This window comes from Phoenix dactylifera, chromosome 13 (genome assembly GCF_009389715.1).
Source record: "Phoenix dactylifera cultivar Barhee BC4 chromosome 13, palm_55x_up_171113_PBpolish2nd_filt_p, whole genome shotgun sequence".
Taxonomy (NCBI): domain Eukaryota; kingdom Viridiplantae; phylum Streptophyta; class Magnoliopsida; order Arecales; family Arecaceae; genus Phoenix; species Phoenix dactylifera.
Genome location: NC_052404.1, coordinates 9,872,793 through 9,891,605, shown reverse-complemented (window position 1 = coordinate 9,891,605; position 18,813 = coordinate 9,872,793). Strand labels below are relative to the sequence as shown.

The 18,813-nt window shown below is 41.1% G+C and overlaps 4 protein-coding genes and 1 pseudogene across 4 annotated transcripts; 2 read left to right on the top strand and 3 right to left on the bottom strand.

The window, feature by feature from the left end:
• Positions 1-132: 132 nt before the first annotated feature.
• On the top strand, positions 133-2,150 carry LOC103706701 (protein trichome birefringence-like 3). Its single transcript, XM_008790906.3, has 6 exons — positions 133-390; positions 549-786; positions 886-1,057; positions 1,150-1,349; positions 1,483-1,641; positions 1,734-2,150. Exons 1-6 carry the CDS (start codon positions 210-212, stop codon positions 2,092-2,094), a joined length of 1,311 nt encoding a protein of 436 aa, XP_008789128.2. The 5' UTR covers positions 133-209; the 3' UTR covers positions 2,095-2,150.
• A 71-nt stretch (positions 2,151-2,221) lies between these two features.
• On the bottom strand, positions 2,222-5,585 carry LOC103706742 (annotated as a pseudogene).
• A 2,629-nt stretch (positions 5,586-8,214) lies between these two features.
• Positions 8,215-10,871, top strand: LOC103706703 (protein ESKIMO 1). The gene is made up of 5 exons (XM_008790908.4): positions 8,215-9,162; positions 9,319-9,490; positions 9,568-9,767; positions 9,854-10,012; positions 10,357-10,871. The coding sequence occupies exons 1-5, from the start codon at positions 8,492-8,494 to the stop codon at positions 10,715-10,717; spliced, it is 1,563 nt and encodes a 520-aa protein (XP_008789130.2). The 5' UTR covers positions 8,215-8,491; the 3' UTR covers positions 10,718-10,871.
• A 2,943-nt stretch (positions 10,872-13,814) lies between these two features.
• LOC103706702 lies at positions 13,815-14,626 on the bottom strand. Its single transcript, XM_017842681.3, has one exon. It carries the CDS (start codon positions 14,536-14,538, stop codon positions 14,056-14,058), a length of 483 nt encoding a protein of 160 aa, XP_017698170.2. The 5' UTR covers positions 14,539-14,626; the 3' UTR covers positions 13,815-14,055.
• Positions 14,627-18,381: 3,755 nt separating this feature from the next.
• Positions 18,382-18,812, bottom strand: LOC103706704 (em protein H5-like). The gene is given in 3 exon segments (XM_008790909.3): positions 18,382-18,554; positions 18,697-18,742; positions 18,744-18,812. Coding segments are annotated over 3 exon segments (273 nt in total). The 3' UTR covers positions 18,382-18,396.
• Between the last annotated feature and the right edge of the window lies 1 nt (position 18,813).

Here is an 18,813-nt window from a genome sequence, read left to right as displayed (position 1 = left end):
GTGCTTGAAAGCAAAAAATTATCAGTGGTTGGAGCTGCATTGCCTTTTGAGAGCAGAAAATAATGAGCAATATTGGTGGGAGCAGCAGTCTACTTCGCTTTTGCTTTACTCTTACTCAATGACCATTAACGAACCCCACACAGCACATAATTTTTCTTCTCCTTTCTTTTTTCTCATCATTTCTGTAGCACCACCGCACCACCACCCTGATGTTCCCATTGCCTCTATATCCTTACACCGGAAGAAGCAGTCCTCACCTTCTGCCTCCACTCTGCGTCGATTCGATGAAGATATCAAGAGGGAAGCTCCCGCTTTCCGTCATGGCAATCGTCATCAGCGCCGTAGCATTGGTTGGGGTGATCTTCACCGAGGACCTCCGAGCTTTAACTGGTACGTCCATCTTTAATTAAGCTTAGATCTTGTTCTAGAAAGGATGCAGTTATCAATTCTAGTAAGGTGTCTTCAGGTAACTGCACCTTGTATCGAGTTCGCACCATTCTAAATGCTGCACTGTGATTTTTTATATGAATTGTTCTTGTTCTTACCAGAGGAAAAAGAAAAGCCTTCCAATGAAGATGACACTATCGATGAAGATAGAATCACATTCGATCCCAACGAGTGCAGTGTGATGAATGGGAAGTGGGTTTTCAACAGTTCTAGGAAGCCTCCCTATACTGATCAGACTTGCCCATATGTCGACAGACAAGTGGCATGTACGAGGAATGGAAGGCCCGATACGGATTACCTGTACTGGGAATGGCAACTAGATGATTGCAATTTACCAAGGTTAGTGTATTGAAATCACACTTAGCTATGCAGTCTTAGGAGTGCTTGGAAAAGGGCTATCCTTATCCATCATATAATGTAAAACATTATATCTCATAGATTTGATGCTGCTGCCATGCTTGAAAAGCTGAGAGGAAAGCGGTTGATGTTTGTCGGAGATTCGCTGCAGAGGGGACAATGGCAGTCATTTGTCTGCCTGGTGCAATCTCAGATACCGGAAGAACAAAAATCCATGAATCGCAGTCGAACTTTATCCGTCTTCAGGGCAAAGGTATTGCCATTTGACAACTCTTGAAGTAGATGGTGCTGCAGCTCTAGAGCTGATGCTGCTCTGACTAAGCAGGCTCTTCAATTGATTGATAGGAGTACAATGCTACAATCGAGTTCTACTGGGCACCGTTTCTTATCGAGTCCAATTCTGATGCCAACGTTATCATCGACACAAGCAGGAGAATTTTACATGTAGATTCCGTTTCCAAGCATGCACAACATTGGATAGGAGCCGATATCCTTGTTTTTAACACCTATGTTTGGTGGATGACCGGCCACAGGATCAAGTCTGTGTAAGTGCTGATTTCTCACAATGCTCTTCATTGGGTAATTTTTCTTCGCTGTGCAACGTTTTATATTTAAATCTAGCAAGTAAGCATACTTTATCGTGTAGTTATTGTGTCTTCATGATGTTACTGGGTTCAGGTGGGGTTCATTTGCTAATGGGGATGAAGGGTTTGAGGAGCTGGATATTCATGTTGCTTATAGAATTGGTCTGAAGACATGGGCCAATTGGATAGATTCTAATGTGAATCCAAATGTGACTAGAGTGTTCTTTACTACAATGTCCCCCACACACTTAAGGTATCTCAATTATTCCTGAGCTTTTAAGAAAGTTGATTACTGAAATGTGAGCTCAAAATTTTTGGTTTTTTTTTTCCTCCCACTCATTGCAGGAGCTCAGACTGGAACCACAAGAATGGGATCAAATGCTACAATGAAACAAGACCTGTCATGAAAAGAGGACACTGGGGGAGCGGATCAGACAAAAGGATGATGCAGGTGGTTGCAAGTGTTATCAGACGAATGAAAGTCCCTGTCGCTTTGCTGAACATAACACAACTTTCAGAGCACCGAATCGATGGTCATTCATCAGTCTACACAGAAGCGCAAGGACAGATGTTAACCGATAAGCAGAAGGCCAACCCAAGATACTACGCTGATTGCATTCACTGGTGCTTGCCAGGAGTTCCAGATACATGGAATCAGCTCCTTTATGCTTATTTGTTAAATGAAGAGCTAAACAAAGACATGTAACGATTCGATACAAATTTCATAGGTTTCTATCCATCCCAGTACCATAATGATTTAATGACATGATTACATCGGCTAATCAATATCATATGAAACAACTAAGACAATAGATTAAGCTACACCTAAAAATCAACCACCATAGATATCTTCTAAAGAAAATTAGGTACTGATGATGAGTCCTGCAGTTGCCGCTTCGACCATTCTTGGCTTCAAGCAGACCATCTTGGCAGGGGACTTCCTAGTGGCAAGAGAAGTAGGTAGAAGGAGATCATAGGCTGAAACATGAACACCAATTGCAGCTCTTCGTAAGGGATCAAGATTGTTTGACAACTAAGCATCCCACTCGATAGCCTTGGCGGCGCTGCAAGCCACACTTGGACCCCCAGGGACCGTCAATCTCACAGAATTCTGCAGCATCAAAATTATAACAAAATCTTGTCATGCTCTTTTAGGAATGTCTGATGGAAGTAGAAGATGGCCTTAAGGTTAACCACCTGCGGGGAAAAAACTTTCAAAGATCATTCTCTAGTAGTAGGCCTTTTTTATGGTGGGTGTATTTTGTGGGTATATGTGCTGCATCATTCAGTCTTTTTTTCTTTTTTGGCACATCGGCGGCTCACATGCGACGACGGATGTGAATGTGGCCAACAAAATCAAAAAACAGAGAAGATAATAGAGCTAACACCATCATTTTTTTTTCAGTCCTTGACCTGTGATGAAGATAGAAGTATCTTGGTGATAACAAAGCTAGAGACAGAAAACAGAGATAATAGAAAAATGATAGATAAAAAGATTACTAGACAAATTACATGTTTTGCTGCATAAGTCTTCAGTCCATCAATCCAACTGCAGCTAACACCAGCACTAAACTGCTCCTTCTGCCTACAGAGAATATGCTGCAGAGTCAAGAGATGCAATTCTGAGTTTCTTTGCTGTGCAAGATCATCAAATTTTTTAATATTATTACCTGTTTTTCCTTTAGAGACAACATGTTTTAATTAGTTATCTAGTTCTGATAGGATATTTCTTAAACGTTTCTGTTTAAATATGAAAAGTTATATCTCATAAAGAAAAGTTAGCATGGACGCTACAATGAAACGTTCTCAGGCCTTTGGCGGATAGGCGTTTTCATCATCATCAAAGGCTTTCCTCAATAGCCACTTCTCTATTCGCCCCACATCAGGTTTGATCTGCTCATAAATGCAGAGTGTTTACCACCTTGGAAATCACTGTAAGAATTTTGCCTAAAGGAAAAAAATAAGACTAAGTGGTTTATTGAACTTTCCATTTTATATTCAGGATCAGTGCTCATTGCAACACTAATGAATTCCTTATCCAAGAAAGGCACACGAGCTTCCACTCCCCATGCAGATGTAGCTTTACTAGCTCTTAAGCAATCATACAGGTGAAGAGGTTTTATCTGTAGATGACATGATACAAGTGAAATCATCATTAAAACCACACTTGTTAGGTGCCTTATGGAAATATAAATAGCCTCCAAAAAGCTCATCTAAGCCTTTGCCAGAGATCACCAACGTCACTTCTAGTGACTTGATCTTCCGAGCCATAAGAAACATGAGCATACTACCATGGTTGTATTGGCATCATTCATGTCGATGTGATAGATTTCATCCTCGATAAATCGATGCCATCCTATCAGTTAATATGAAACCCAGAATTCTTGTAATTTTCAGAGTTCACCTTTACAGAGAAGGCACATGAGGAGGCCTACTGCTTTCCAGTACCTGAACAGTGAAGTACTCATGGTGGACAGTTCCCAAATAATCAGCAACCTCCTTTGCAGCCAGCAAATCTGCTGAACCCTGCAAGAAAAGGGGGATATGATCAAAACTGCAGAACTTCCATGTTTCTTAGGAAAATTGAAGGAAAAAGATTATGGAGCCTTCTATCGACATCTAAGCCTTTTAATTCTTGATCTGATAGACTCGACTGATCGATCTTCAGACTTTATCTGACACCTGCATTTTAAACAGTGGAAGTTGGAGTCTGCATCCTGGTTCGACTCAAAATTTACATTTAGTTTCCACAGATGGCATTTTATTCTTGAGCTATTATTTCAGTAGCCATTTAATATTAAGTCTCTGATCCTTGCATAAAATGAGCCTGACTGTGTATTAAGGACTAATGTAAAATAATTAACTGTGCAAAGACCAGGTGTCTAATAGCAGTCAAGCAAAAGACCAGGTGCTAAGTTCCCATATAAGTACAGGTTGGTCATGAGCCAAAATCCCTTTCTTGGACATATGTCAGCAAGGATATGCAATGCCAAATCCAAATGATTCACCCAAATTCCTCTCTTTTTTTTTGACTGAAAACATGATCTAAATATCACTGCTACGCGACTCGCTACGCTTGATAACTTAATCTCTCTCTCTTTTTCTTTTTGAGAGAAAGTATGCCACTAACTATCAAACAGAATTACTTCAGTTTGTAACCTAGATTTGGTTCTCAAAATCTTGGTCTAGGTTATATAGTTCATCAAGGCACAAGATGTGTCATGGTAAATCTCGGGCTTATCTTTCATGCCATGGTCCCGAAACAAAATGTTAAAGCTATCTCATGACTTAAAACAGGTGGATATAGGTCTCTCTTAAAAGTATTTAAGCAGGTGGATATAGGTCCCTCTTAGCAAGTATTTAAACAGGTGGATGTAGGTCACTCTTAGCAAGTATTCTAGCACATTGGTTGCCACAAACAACCACTGATTCTTTCCTATTGTGACTAGCAAGATTGCTTTGAGTTGTTATTCAGTAGTAAACAAGCGAAAGTTATGCTGTTGCTGGAACAGAAAGCAATCATAGTTTATTGGTTATAGTTAGTATGGAAAGGTAAGAATGAAAAGAAAATAATATTACGTGTAATAGTGGGAAGTAGGAAAAGGATTAGCGTAGAAAACAATCTTTCAATTTAACATGTTCTCCACTGTAGAAAGAAGGATTCAGACAGATTAAATCTACGGCAATTCTTTGGACGGAAGATGCCAAAGCGTGGTTGGTTCAAGACTGATGCAGCAAGGGAACATGAGAAAAGTTCTGGAAAAGTAGTGTACTTGAGTGACCACATAGGAAAGCCAGTCTGAGCTGTGGCCAGTTAGTGTTAGGTGGAAGAGGTTCGAAAGTTCGAGTTATTGACAACTAGAAAAAAAGTATGCAAACAGCAAGATATGAAGGCGTTGGATGCTTGTAAGTGGTGTCTGGATTGGTTTCTTGCCTAACTACAGAGTCTTGGCAAGGCTAATTTGGAATTCATTCTCTAGGAGATTACATAGTTCTAACACTTCAAAACTATGTCATTACCATTGTATACTTCAGGCTAGTTCTGTGAAATATCGTTCTTCAAAACAGAAAAATATCAGGAACTAACATTCTCTATTGGATATGATCATGCATCAAATAGTTCAAATTGGGTTTCTAAGCTTGTATACAACACCAATACGATGCAGCAAATTTTGGAACAACAGTTGGATCATCCATGGGTCGCTTCGAGGCCTGTGCAGGCGGACGAACGATAGAGTTTGGAGCACTTTGAGATCTGCGATGGAAATATATACAACCTTGATAAAGAGCTAGGATTCATGGTCTTAACATTTGGGAGCACTGCCAAGCAGCAGGAAGGGACTGAAGAGTTTGTTCCATCCAATGCATTGATCACCATGCATTAATATTATACCACAGTTAATTAACAAGTATATTCCCATCAAAATTTGTTTAGTTTTACACCTCAGTTACGACTCTCATTAGTTGCAGCCTCGCCAACCGAGTGAGATGCGTCTCATCGTGAAAGTGATACTTCAATGAACGCGAACACGCTCATTGGGTCCTGACATTCCTCGAAGGTTGCAAACAACTGGTAGGAGAGGACGGATCCTCTCACTTCAGTTGGCGTTCGCTCTCACTTGAAAAGGGAGTGACTTCCCTCCAGCCATTCCTAAAAGCAGAACGCCTTGTAATTCCTCACATAATAAGCATATGATGAGTATATGAAAATTAGAGGGTTGCCTTGTTTTGACTTTGTTCAAATATAAAGCTACAGAGTAGTTTTTATACTGGAATTTATTAATCATTACTGTTCATCCATAGTCCCTCCTCAAACCTTGGTGAGATTAGTTGAAGGCTCCCACGAGCATGTTGTTTGAGGATGCGCTTCTGAATCAACCAGAATCCTCTGTGGTGCGCAGGCTGCATCATAGAGTGTTGTGCAGTTCTTGATGGCTGCTATGAGAAAATGAACAGCCATCAAATAATATATCTTATGTATGATAAGGTATGTGTTTGTGAACTATTTTGTTTGATGGCTGTCTATCTGCTTGATTACCTAAAAAGGTGTGGGTACAGCTTGCAGTACATGTTTGGTGCAGATCAACTTTATCTGAAAGGGAGTGGGCTTGTCCGATATTATGCAGGACCATCAAAGACCATATGATCTCCTTGGATGTCATCCTCCAACCCGAACCATTAGATTTAGTGAAAGAAATTTAAAAATATAAGAGTATTAACTGTGATACATCTGAACACTTTTTTGATGGGTATTACATGTGGTCCGTCCTCCAAGTGAGAATAATCTACTAAATGGATTGTTTCAGATTTGACGGGCAAATGAATTGATACTGACTGTATAATATAACTCCCATAGTTAGTGTGCTGATTATACTGCAATTAGAAGTGGAAACATCATCATGTCGGTCTTATAGGTTTTCAAGTTTGATAATTTTACAGACTCGGTCTCCTTCTTTCTATATTCATATTATACCTAATACAAGCGTATACCATCAACTCTATCGGTTATTCAATAATCTCAAAGGAATTAATGTTAGAACAAAATCAATTACTCAATAATCTCAAATCCGAACCAGTAGTTGATCATATCCGGTCATCAGGTACCCAATAGAAGTTGGGACCTGCATAGGATCCAAACCTAAGCTCATGGATCCGTCAGGGACAACAACAATCTTGATGAGTCCATGATGCAAGATAGAAGAACAGAGAAGTAGGAAGGAGAGAGAGAGAGAGAGAGAGAGAGAGAGAGAGAGAGAGGAGGAGGAGGAAGACTCAATACTTTCAAATTTTAAATCTCATTAATGCAAACTATCTTCACAATTACATAGCCATAAGTTTGAATAAACCCAAAATTCTAATAGGAATATGTGTAGAAATAAAATAGTGAGATGCTTGTAACATTCCAATCCTAGAATCTATATGTATAAATATGTTTTTTTTTAATTTTTAGATAAAAATGTTAATTTTTATATTTGTACTTTATGGAAGTGCGTCTAAAATTTTTTTAAAAAAATAGAAAAGTAACATTTCCACGAGAATAAAATTCTCATGTTTTATAAAAAAAAAAGAATTCCTAAGTAATATGGAAAAACTACTTTCACACCCGTTAGAAATTAATTTTTTTTAAAAAATATTTTTAAGCCATAAAAATTTATGAATAAAATTTTGGTTATTATGATATAATAGATATTTTATACAATTTTTTTAGAAAAACAGATACTTAACTAAATATAAGCTAATTTGAAATATATTATTTTTTATAATCAATTAAATATGTCAAAGTTATTTTTTACAGGCATCATGTCATTAGAATTATTTTTTAAAAAAAAATATATTTAGATGAAAACCAAAAAAAGTCCTAAAAATGAGAGGTGACTGTCCGGCCATTGCCGTTGACCGCAGAACCATACACGAAGAACTAGCGTCCAATGAAAGCGAGAATGCTCCTGCCGAGGGGACCAGTTCCGTAGAAGTAGCATCATGCGCGACTTTTTGTGTATTATTTTTCTCTATTTTATATCCCAAATGAATCAGAGCCCAATTGCATTGCTTGCTAAACGCCGCAAGAGTCCACCCACCGCACTTGCTTCGCATCCGGCAAATGCAATCATACTGATAGCAGCTTCTTGTACCAAAGGCACCCACCGAATAAAGAGAACTCCCATTTCGTAAGCTTGCATGTTACTCCTTCACCTCCCATCGCCTTCTTCATCAGCTGGATTCTTAAAAGAGTGTTCTTTCGTTTAGCCTTTAGTGGGGACTGAATAAAGAAAAGGAATGCATCATCCTTCACCATCCAAATTACTAGACGAGCCCCTCCCTTGAGGAAGCCTCATCCCACCAAACCCCTTTATTGATATCCAAATTACTAGATTTTGACTCACATGACCAATCGTGGTTGGTTACTGGATGGTTATAGGTCAAGAGGGAGAAAAGATTTTCACTATTCAGATTAAGATAATTCAAAGATTTATGTTTACAGCCTCATCCCACCAAACCCCTTTCTCTATATCCACTCCTCCATCTCCTCCCCCGCTCTTTGGTGCTCTCCGATGCTTTTTGCTCGCCGGAAGTCATAATCGCCTTTCGTGCCGGAGCCGTTCATGCTGAAGCACGCGGCATTATTCAATGGCCGGAAGAACGGCAACCTCTCGATCTTTGTCGTTGTCTTCTCGGTCGTCCTCTTGGTCTTGTTCATGTACAACGAAGACATCAAGTCCGTTGCCGAGTTCCCCTCCTCCTCCAGCACTGGAGCCAAATCCCAGGAGGTCACTCACCAATACCAAGACCCCTCCTCCATCCAAGAAGACTTCCAGGTCAAGAACCACCACCAAGTTCGAAAGACCAAGAGCAATAAGAGCGCAATAACAGAGGCGGAGGCGCAGCAAGAAGAGCAAGAGGAGAGTCCCATCAAGGCGGTTTTCGCGGATGAGGACGGTCCCAGGGTTCAGCTACCGTTGCTCGAGGAGGAGGCCCGCGAGGAGCGAGCAGCCGAGTCCGGGCCTAAGGGGAGGAAGGTCAGAAAAGAGGAGAGCTTGGCCGAGGCGGAGTTTGAGGAGGATCGGGGAGCGGTGCTGGATAGGACGGTGGTCGGCGTGCCGGAGGGGTGCGACCTCTTCGCCGGCGAGTGGGTGTACGACAACATCACGCGCCCAATTTACGAGGAGCAGGACTGCGAGTTCCTCACGGAGCAGGTTACGTGCATGGGGAATGGCAGGAAGGACGATTCCTACCAGAAGTGGAGGTGGCAGCCTCGCGATTGCAACCTGCCTCGGTGAGTATATGAGCGTGTTTTAGTAATTAACATCATTGTTTTGATTTGGTTCGATTCAAGGACACGGTTATGAGTTGGAATTTGTTATGTGAATCGAGAATTTCAACTCGAGTTTATGTGATTTTTGTTTTTTTTAATTCTCCTTTAAAATATAAGGTTTGATGCGAGGATACTCTTGGAGAGGCTGAGAGGGAAGAGGCTGATGTTTGTAGGGGACTCGTTGAACCGGAACCAGTGGGAGTCCATGGTGTGCCTGGTCCAGTCTGCGGTTCCTCCAGGCAAGAAGACACTCGTTAAGAACGGCTCGCTCAATGTCTTCCGGGCCGAGGTGACTTATTTATTTTTGATTCATTGATATGGAAAGTTATCTGCAGCGATTTGATTGAAATTGTTTGGAATGCGAAGGAGTACGATGCTACGGTGGAGTTCTACTGGGCACCGTTCCTGGTGGAATCGAACTCGGACGATCCGAACTTTCACAGCATTCAGAACCGGATCATCATGCCAGAATCAATCAAGAAGCATGGGAAAAATTGGAAGAAAGTAGACTACCTCATCTTTAATACCTACATCTGGTGGATGAACACCCGTAACATGAAAGTCCTGTGAGTATTTGTCTAAGAAATTTGGTATGCTTTCATGTTCTGACGGTGGATGTTTTGTCAACGGCATTCTGCTTTGGAGTAAACAGGAGAGGATCATTCGATGAGGGAGCCACGGAGTATGATGAGGTAGACCGGCCAGAAGCCTACAGGAGGGTCCTCAAAACATGGGCTAAGTGGGTGGAAAAGAATGTGGATCCCCAGCGAACAATGGTGTTCTTCATGAGCACGTCTCCTAATCATTTCAAGTAACGAAAACATCTCTATAACTTGACCATTTAGGTGCATATTAGATTCTGTGCCGGCGTGTGTTTAGTTTCATACCAATTATTTATCCAAAAAAATTTGGATACTTATACATGACTAAAAAACCTAAAAAATATCTTCCATTCGATCATTATGGATCTGGATACCATAATTTTTGTCGTGAAGCAACCCTTGGTTGCTCTTGCCACGCTACATCAATTATTGACATCACATGTTATCTTGTTATCATAATCAATTAACCATAAAGTCTAGATCATTTGTATCTCTCGTTTGGGCCGAGTAGGATTGGAATAAATTATTACGTCTCATGTGATGCTCATTATAGGAGTGAGGCGTGGGACAACCCGAGCGGGATAAAGTGCGCAATGGAGACGAAACCGGTGATAAACCCGCGGCACGCGCTGGACCTGGGGACGGACTGGAGGCTGTTCGAGGTGGCGAGCAACGTGACGAGGTCGATGAGGAAAGTGCCGGTGTGGTTCGTGAGCATCACCGCGCTGTCGGAGCTCCGGAAGGACGCGCACACCTCCGTCCACACGCTGCGGCAGGGGAAGCTGCTGACGCCGGAGCAGCAGGCGGACCCGGCCAAGTTCGCCGACTGCATCCACTGGTGCCTCCCGGGCCTCCCGGACACTTGGAACGAGTTCCTTTACGCCCGCATCGTCTCCGGTCCTCGGCTCATCTGACCGATGATACCTGCACCCCTTTTTCTTCTTATAATTGTTTCCTCTTTTTTTTCTTTTTTCTTTCCATCCTGTTCATATTTCCTATTTGAACAATTAGGCAGTACAATCAATAATATCATGAGTTACAAAATGGGCTAAGCCTATATTTATGGTATACTCAAAAATAACTTTAGAATGAGTCGACCTAAATCCCATGAAAAAAAAAAAAAATCTCAGCAATTTTTTTTATATAAAATTTGGGCTGATCTATTTCAGAACTATTTTTAGATATTTTATAAATGTAGGCCTAAATCAGCCGGTAAATTATGATCGTAGTGATTGCACTGTCTCAATTTAGATATTTTATGAAATTTTCAGCTTAATTTTTTAGAAAAATTCAAACAAATTTTTATTTATATTTTAGCGTGGACGAAAGCTAAAGGGGAAAAGAGATTGTTACGCTATAGGGAAAGAGCTGGCGATGACGTCGACATGTTAAGCTATGGTTGTCACCGCCATGGGGGGCTGTTATGAATCACTTCCTCGGACTGTATATTTGATTTGCAAATGGAGAGGAGAATAAGGGCAAACGCTAAAGCAAAAGGTTAATTTTGCCTGTTACTCATTGCACAAATGGAGACTATTGTAAAATATATTTGGTGGAACTGCCCCGCTTAATCTTATCCGACTAAACAACCATGGAAAGCAAAAAATATATTAGAAAAAGAAATAAAACCTGTTGTGTGTGTGCGTGTGTGTGTAGAGAGAAAGAAAGATTTATTTTGGTTAATGTTTGTTGGACTTTTATCACTGAAATGGATATAGAAAATCACCAAACTCAATGTGGAGTATTTTGCTACTACAAATAGAGTTGAATAGGTCCATGAGTAAAATTTGCCATACCAAAAAGCCGAGGAGTCAAATTTTCTAAAACTATAATTTGGCAATATAATGTCTCATTGCGATAATTTTTTTTTAAAAAAATGGATAACTTTTCTAGATCTACGATGTGGTACCTTCTGATGATTTGGCCCAAATACTATCGTTGTGCTCCGAAATAAGTTTGTTAAACTGAAATTTTATTTTGATAGATTCAAGTTAAACGGATTGAGAAAATTCTTTCTTCTTTTAATCAAATCAAAAACAGAATATTTTCTTTTCGGAGAGAGGGATGGGTTAGGGGTAAAGAAAATAGAATTGTAACAACTCGGAACCTCGCCCAAAAAGGTTAACCAAAAGGTATTTTTTGGGTTCCTTAGTGCTATATAGGTACCCAAGATCTCTTTGATTAATAACCGATATGAGATTAAACACACGTCTACACAAGTCCTTATATATCCCATATCGATTATTCACTGGGTAGATCTTGGATACTTATATAGAATCAAGGAACCCAAATAATACCTTCCAACTAGCTATTTTGGATAATGTTCTAAGTTGTTACAGAAAGTTTTTAAGAACTTATATGGAAGTTACGGCCCGCCACCTTGGCTCAAGTTAGAATAGATTCGTGGGGTTTATCAGGGTTAGTTTAGTTAGACTATGTCCGATTAGTTAGACACCAAGTGCATAAAGCAAGAGAATCACAAGGCGATGGTGCCACCTTTGAATCTACATATCGTTTTGCACTGAGCATGTGGTGCCATCTTCCTGGACACGATTTTAGGCTTGCGACTAGATTGTGAGATTGTAGGTTTAGGAGCAGTTGACTACTAAGAACTAAGTATGCTTCTTGTCCATTTATCCTCCAAAGATAGACATGAGCAAATTACATGCAATAATGCCTCTTGATGGTCTCACACGCCGACAGAGAAAAGGGTCATGGTGCATATGGTTTCCAGGTGAATTGCCCAAGAAATTTATACTAAGATATCGGTCTGCTTGTCAAAGAATTCCCACGGATGGTCAAGAAAGTGAACTTGATGTGAGACAACTAAAAACAGAGTAGATAGGATTAGAGATTGGAATCATCCTGAAGGTTTTGGAAGGGAAAAATCTCAAATAGTAAAAAGACTTGGACATAAGTAATGCAAAAGACATTTGAATCTGCTCTTGATTTCAAAGCGCCCAGACCTCAGTGAAAATTGCTAGTGGTGTGGGATCCATAAAACAATTCAACGATAGATATGATAGGGCTTTTTATTTTACTAAATTACAGAACCCCCGTAGAAAATACAGAAGATTGGATCAACCACACTATGAATGTCTCCCATCAATCGGTAGCAGATGCAAAACAAAAGACCTTCTTTGACTAAGGACAACTTTCTCATGGGATGTGCAGAGAAAACTTAAGGTAGATTTGCTTCGACACTCATTTCTTAGTTAAGATTAGAATTAGCTTAACAACTTTTGTCACCGGATGTGAAGAGAAAATTGAAGGTAGATTACGTTCAACACTTGTTTCTTTTTTTTTAATCCAGATCAAAATTTGCTTTTCTTTTAGTAAATCAGATAAATTAAACTATTCGAGTATAAATACAAATGTGAGAATCAGCAACCAAAATGTTTAATTGAACGAAAAGATTTGCTGAAGAATTTCGTAATATAGTTACAGTGTGATTGGCCACATAAGACGTCATCTAATTAGCTGCACTATTAGCTTTCCTACATATATATATATATATATGTGTGTGTGTGTGTGTGTGTGTGTGTGTGTGTGTGTGTGTGTGTGTGTGTGTGTGTGAAAATCTTAATAAAAAGTAATGTGTGCATCAATCGCCAACAATCTAAAGAAGGAGATGGAATCTGCTATCAGTAGACTATGAATCTGAAAGTCATTTAATAACTGTCAAGCAATCTCTCTCTGAAGAAATATGGGATGCTCTCGATGTCTCTATAGCTTAAATCAACCCCTCCCACACCGCACGCAGTTTTGTCATTGGAATAATCATATCAAAAATTTAGACACTATCTACAGCTACTAAAGCACCACAAGCACTCCTGATATTAAAGCTAGCTCCACCGAAAACACCTCTCTCGTGTGCATTACCAACAAAGTTGACCTCACAACTCAATAATTTGCTTAACCAATTGCTATAGAGAGTATCTCCTCTCATTGGCAAGATACAAAACTTTTAGAAAGAGTGATAGCAATCATTACAAGAACATAAAGACCATGTATGGGAAAACGCTATCAAATACCTTCAAACAGATTGTGCTTCATAATTGTCTACAGTCACATACCCTCGAACAACTTCTTTCTACTTTTTTAAGCACACATATGATTGATCAGAGATTTTGATGGTATTATGTTCATTTGTTAACTACTTAAAAGAGATCGTGTACATTATTCGCACCATTTTCTAATATCAAAGAAAGAAAGAAAAAAGAAATGGGAGAAAAAGTAGAAAAAAACAAACTCACTCCGGAGAGAACCCAGACAAAAACTCTGGTGATCCCCGATTACCTTCCGAGACCATGTGGAGCCGAGGCAGGCTCCGGTGGTCGTCCTCGGCGGGCCCCGCCGCCGCCCTGAACGGCCCTTTAATCGCCAGTCGCATCTGCTTCTCCTCCTCCTCCTTCTCCCCGTCGACCTCAGCCGCCAGTATGACGTCCGGCGAAGACGTCGACCCGCCGCGGCGGCGGTAGTACCCCGCCCCCTTCCGGCGGTGGTGCTTTTGCTTTCCACGCCGCAAGGACGCCCTCCGGTAGGTCTCTCCATCCATCTCCACTCCCCCGTCCTCGTGGCCGCCTCCGGCGGCGGCCGCTCGCTCGCGCTCCACCGACCGCGCGAACTCCAGCAACTGGCTAAGGGTTTTGCGGTGCATGTAGTAGGCCGAGACGGCCACGAAGGAAGCGCCGACCAGCGCCGCCATGGCGAGGTGGAGCGCGTATGCGTCCATCGCTTCGCAAGAAGAGAGCACAGGGAAGAAGAAAGAGTGGCGAATGGAGAAACAGCATCTGATTCATTCGGACGAGGGGAAGATGGGCCTATTTATAGACGGGGCGAAGGGTGAGAATCTTTTCATGGTCTCCATCGCGGAAAATTCTACCTTGGTCCGGTCCAATCCGGATAAATCATCGCCCGTCGATCCAAGTTCGATCTCCGTAACCAGCGGTGGAGATTTAACGGAGGGAAAAAGAATCCCAAACTCGGGAGATCGCGTTCGAGTTGGGCTGGAATCCGATGCGGCAGTGAGTGCCATTCCGCTGGGCGCTTAGTTGTTCCCATTATTTGTTTGTGCCGCTTCCAATTATTAGGTTGGGTTCCGTTAGTAATATATGCTCGTGTTGAGCATGGGTGCACGAGCGGAATCGGCGATTGGTGCCAGCGTTGCTTAGGAAAGCACGGCATCTTGGACTGTTTCTGATGCTGCTGTCAATTGCTCGTGGTACTGCCTCCAATGAATTGATAAAAAGCACTTTAATCTAGCCTTATCTCCATATCTAGGTCGAAATGTGATAAGTTTACTGTTGTAGAGATAAGAGATAAATAAATTACATATTTCATTATGGTGCTATCAAACTCACATTAATAGTTCTTGTTTTTTAATTTAGATACATCCATGGCATCCAATAAACTTAAGAATTCACTTTAACGGGGAATTCTAAACTATGACCCTAGCATAAAACTTACATGTAACATGGCCAACATGTTATAGCATCATTATACTGTATAAATGAGGCCATGTGATATGGCATTGGACTAAGCAAGTTAGTTACTAAAATCCATAATTTTTGGATTACCATGTCACGCCCTAAATTCGGAGTATGATATGGCATTGGACTAAGCAAGTTAGTTACTAAAAGCATATGCTTTGTCTCCCATGAATTAATTAAACGAATGCAGTAGCGTAGAAGAGATTAAGGTTGCATAGTGCTGCAAGAGATGCTTCTTTCACAATAATATACAAAAATGATTCCTGCTTTCTAAGATGCTACAAAGGAGGCAGGGAAATGAAAAAAGGAGAAGAAATTATTATGTTGATAAAATCCATCCTAGATCTAGGATGAAACATTTTAGGTGGATTTATTTCATCCTAGATTCACGGTGAATTGATTCATAATAGTCAATCAATTTGTAGATTCTTGTGAAGGAGATGGAAATAGTAAAGAGGCCTAAGGTCCTTTTCCTTCATCGATGCGCCATGGTTGTGCGATATAGCGTTCCCTTGCTTTTCTTTCATCATCCTTTGTTCCTTTTGTTCTTGTGGGCCACAAGAATCGGATTTAGTTGGTGACAGCGGTCTACGAATAATATTTGGATGGTGGCTGCCCGTGCTTGTTTGCCATTAATTAAGTTGGCCTTTTCTTTCCTTTGTGACGGCGCCGTTTTCCACCGGCTGTAACTATAAACCGAAAGGGTGCCCAAAAGCGACGCAGCGCCCGGCAAAACCCATTGGTTTTAAGGGATAACTTAGAATATGTTGGGGTGGATTTGGCTAGCATGAAATCTACGAATCCTAACCCATGAACCCAAAAAAAAAAAAGCAAAGAAAAAAGGTACCAAACTTAGTCTGTGGTTCTCCTTTTCTCTGCTTATCAATCATGAAAGCTCTTTCTTAGCCTCTCATTAAAAAAAATATTCAAAGCGAAAAGGCCTCCCCCAGATTGGCAGGGACGAGTAAGGTGTTCATGGAATAGGATAGGTTGCGTATTAAGATTGAGATCCTTGCAACCATAGTGGTATTTTGCCTGATTTATGTATTATAGATTATGGAGAAAGCTAAGCGATTATAAAGTTTCTTAAAAAAGACCAGACCTTTGGCTGTGGTATCCATGTTTTAACTTGGAAGGAGGACCAGATACAGTGGGCTTGATAAGATGCTCTCATGGGATGATGTATCTGTGCAACAAACAATGTCATTTGTGAAAAAAACAATCAATCTCGAGTGTTACGTAAAAAATCATTTTCTTCTCTGTGTACAAGCTTATATAAACAAAAGAAGGGTGATATATCCATTTCATCAACAACAACAAAAAAAAAACAATGCCATTTGCAGGGGCCCAACTTATTAGAAATTTAGCTTAGAGAAAATTTAGTGTGTGTTGCTCGATTATCTGAAACCAAATCCCGTAGTATATTTGTAGTTTGTTTCACTTACCCATCAAGGAGAACAATGTATTGCTGACTAGCCATAACCTGATACGAATATATTGCTGTCCAAAGACAAGCTCGTTGATATAGTCCCGCTGTATCCAAGCAGATTAGTTCAGACCAGAGATCTTGATATTGCATAGAAGTCCACGACTCTTTTTAAGAGAAACTTTAATCTCCGGATGGAGATTGAAACTTTAATTACCCAGGTTCAAATATGCACCAAAGAAGATTCAATCTCCGGAACTCTAATGGCTAAGCATATGGTTGTGACCACTGGGATGAGCCTCGAATCGAAGTTTGATATAACATTAAACTCAACTCCGAGTTTAAAAGAGAAATTAAGAAAAAGAGAGTTTTTTTTTTTTTTGAAGGGCCGCGTAAAAGAAAGTTGTGTTGCCAGATGAACCCTATCTAGCTAATTCGCTAGAAGACTCTATTGCATGCAGTTGCTCAGAGTTTGTCCCTCTTGTAATTCTTTATCACGGTCCATTTTCTTGCCACGTGGCTTACTAATGACCAACTTATGACGAGTTAGTCAAGTAGCCGTTGCTCCAAACATCAAGTTGGTCAAAGCTTGGTCATCTCATTAGGAGCCTGGAAATGGATAACCATCTCTAAATCCGTAAGACCCTATGGCATCTTATCTGACCTACCATCAGCTCCTAATCTCTCGCCTCATCTGATCAAGCTTACTACGTTCGCTGTGGCCGAAATCTCGAGTTGAGAACCAAAGCCCGGTTAAAAGTAAAGAACGGTTTCTAGATTTTCTTCATCTTATTAATCCATGCAATGATGAGAGGATCAGTTTGGGCTATCTGGGAAAGCACGGGCGGTTGTTCTTGACTGGACCACTGAATCTGAGACAAATCAGTTGTTTAGGTTGGAAATAAATAAATTTAGATTATACATGGATTGATATATATGATTACCAGCTTATCAAATAGGCTGGGTTCAGAGGAGGATGGCAATGGATCAAACTGAATTCGATCAGAATAGGCAAGGGGGAGGAGATGGATTATCACCCCAAACTCGAGCCTAATCGCAGGTTCAGAAATCAAAACTTGAATATGGTGTGTTCACAGCGAACCTTCGCCTGATAGTATATATTTGGTTGCATATGAACTAGAAATGACTCGTTCGACCATCAATCTGGACCAATTTGCAATGCAGTGTTTGGCTAAACACTGGGAAATATGGTAAACTCAGTGCAGGATATGTAAAGGATACGTTTAACCCATGCTTGACATCAAATATAAAACTGTATCTATGCAGCCGAGATGCACAAAGCGTTGAGCCATTGCCTTGGATACGAGAGAGAGTGGATTAGATACACTATACACACTATCAGTGCATTAGAACCAAGCAACAAGTCACACTATCAGTGCATTAAAACCAAGCGCAGCAAGTCACGTTCAAGGCTCACGAGGCTCAAGATGCCTGCTAAAACCCTACCACCACATAAACCCAACACCAAACAGGCAACCCGACGACACCAACTCGACGCAAACACAAACTAAACAAACTCAGCACCAAACAAAGGAAACCCAACGACACCAGCTCGACGCAAACACAAACTATAAACCCTGCTACCGACTTCCAACTACAATTAAACCATATCCTATTAGTCCACGCCCCTACAGTCGAGACACAGCAGCTCTAATTAAGGCCTAAACTTGGACCCGTCGATATCGATCCCTTCACGGGCTGCTCGCTCCCCTCCGGACTCGTCCATGGTGCTGATCCCGCCCTTGCGGCCCATCTCCCGGTATCCCTCCGTCCCCAGCTGCTCCCTCCTCGTTTGCCCTCCACGGCTACGACCTAGAACTCTCACCAAATAACAGCATAAGAAGAGGATGATAGATGTTAGAAGTCTCACCAGATAACAGCATAAACGTCAACCAAACCCCCCTTTTTTCGGCATTGCAAAAGAGTTATCAAATGCTTGAGACTTCTAACATACCTTCAGCCAAATGCTCTTGGGCCTCAAGGCTCTTACCTCCGGTCCCCACCTGGGACCACAGTCTCTCCTTGCTTCGCCCTGGCATCGAGCTCAGCCCTCTCCTGCTCAGTTGCCATT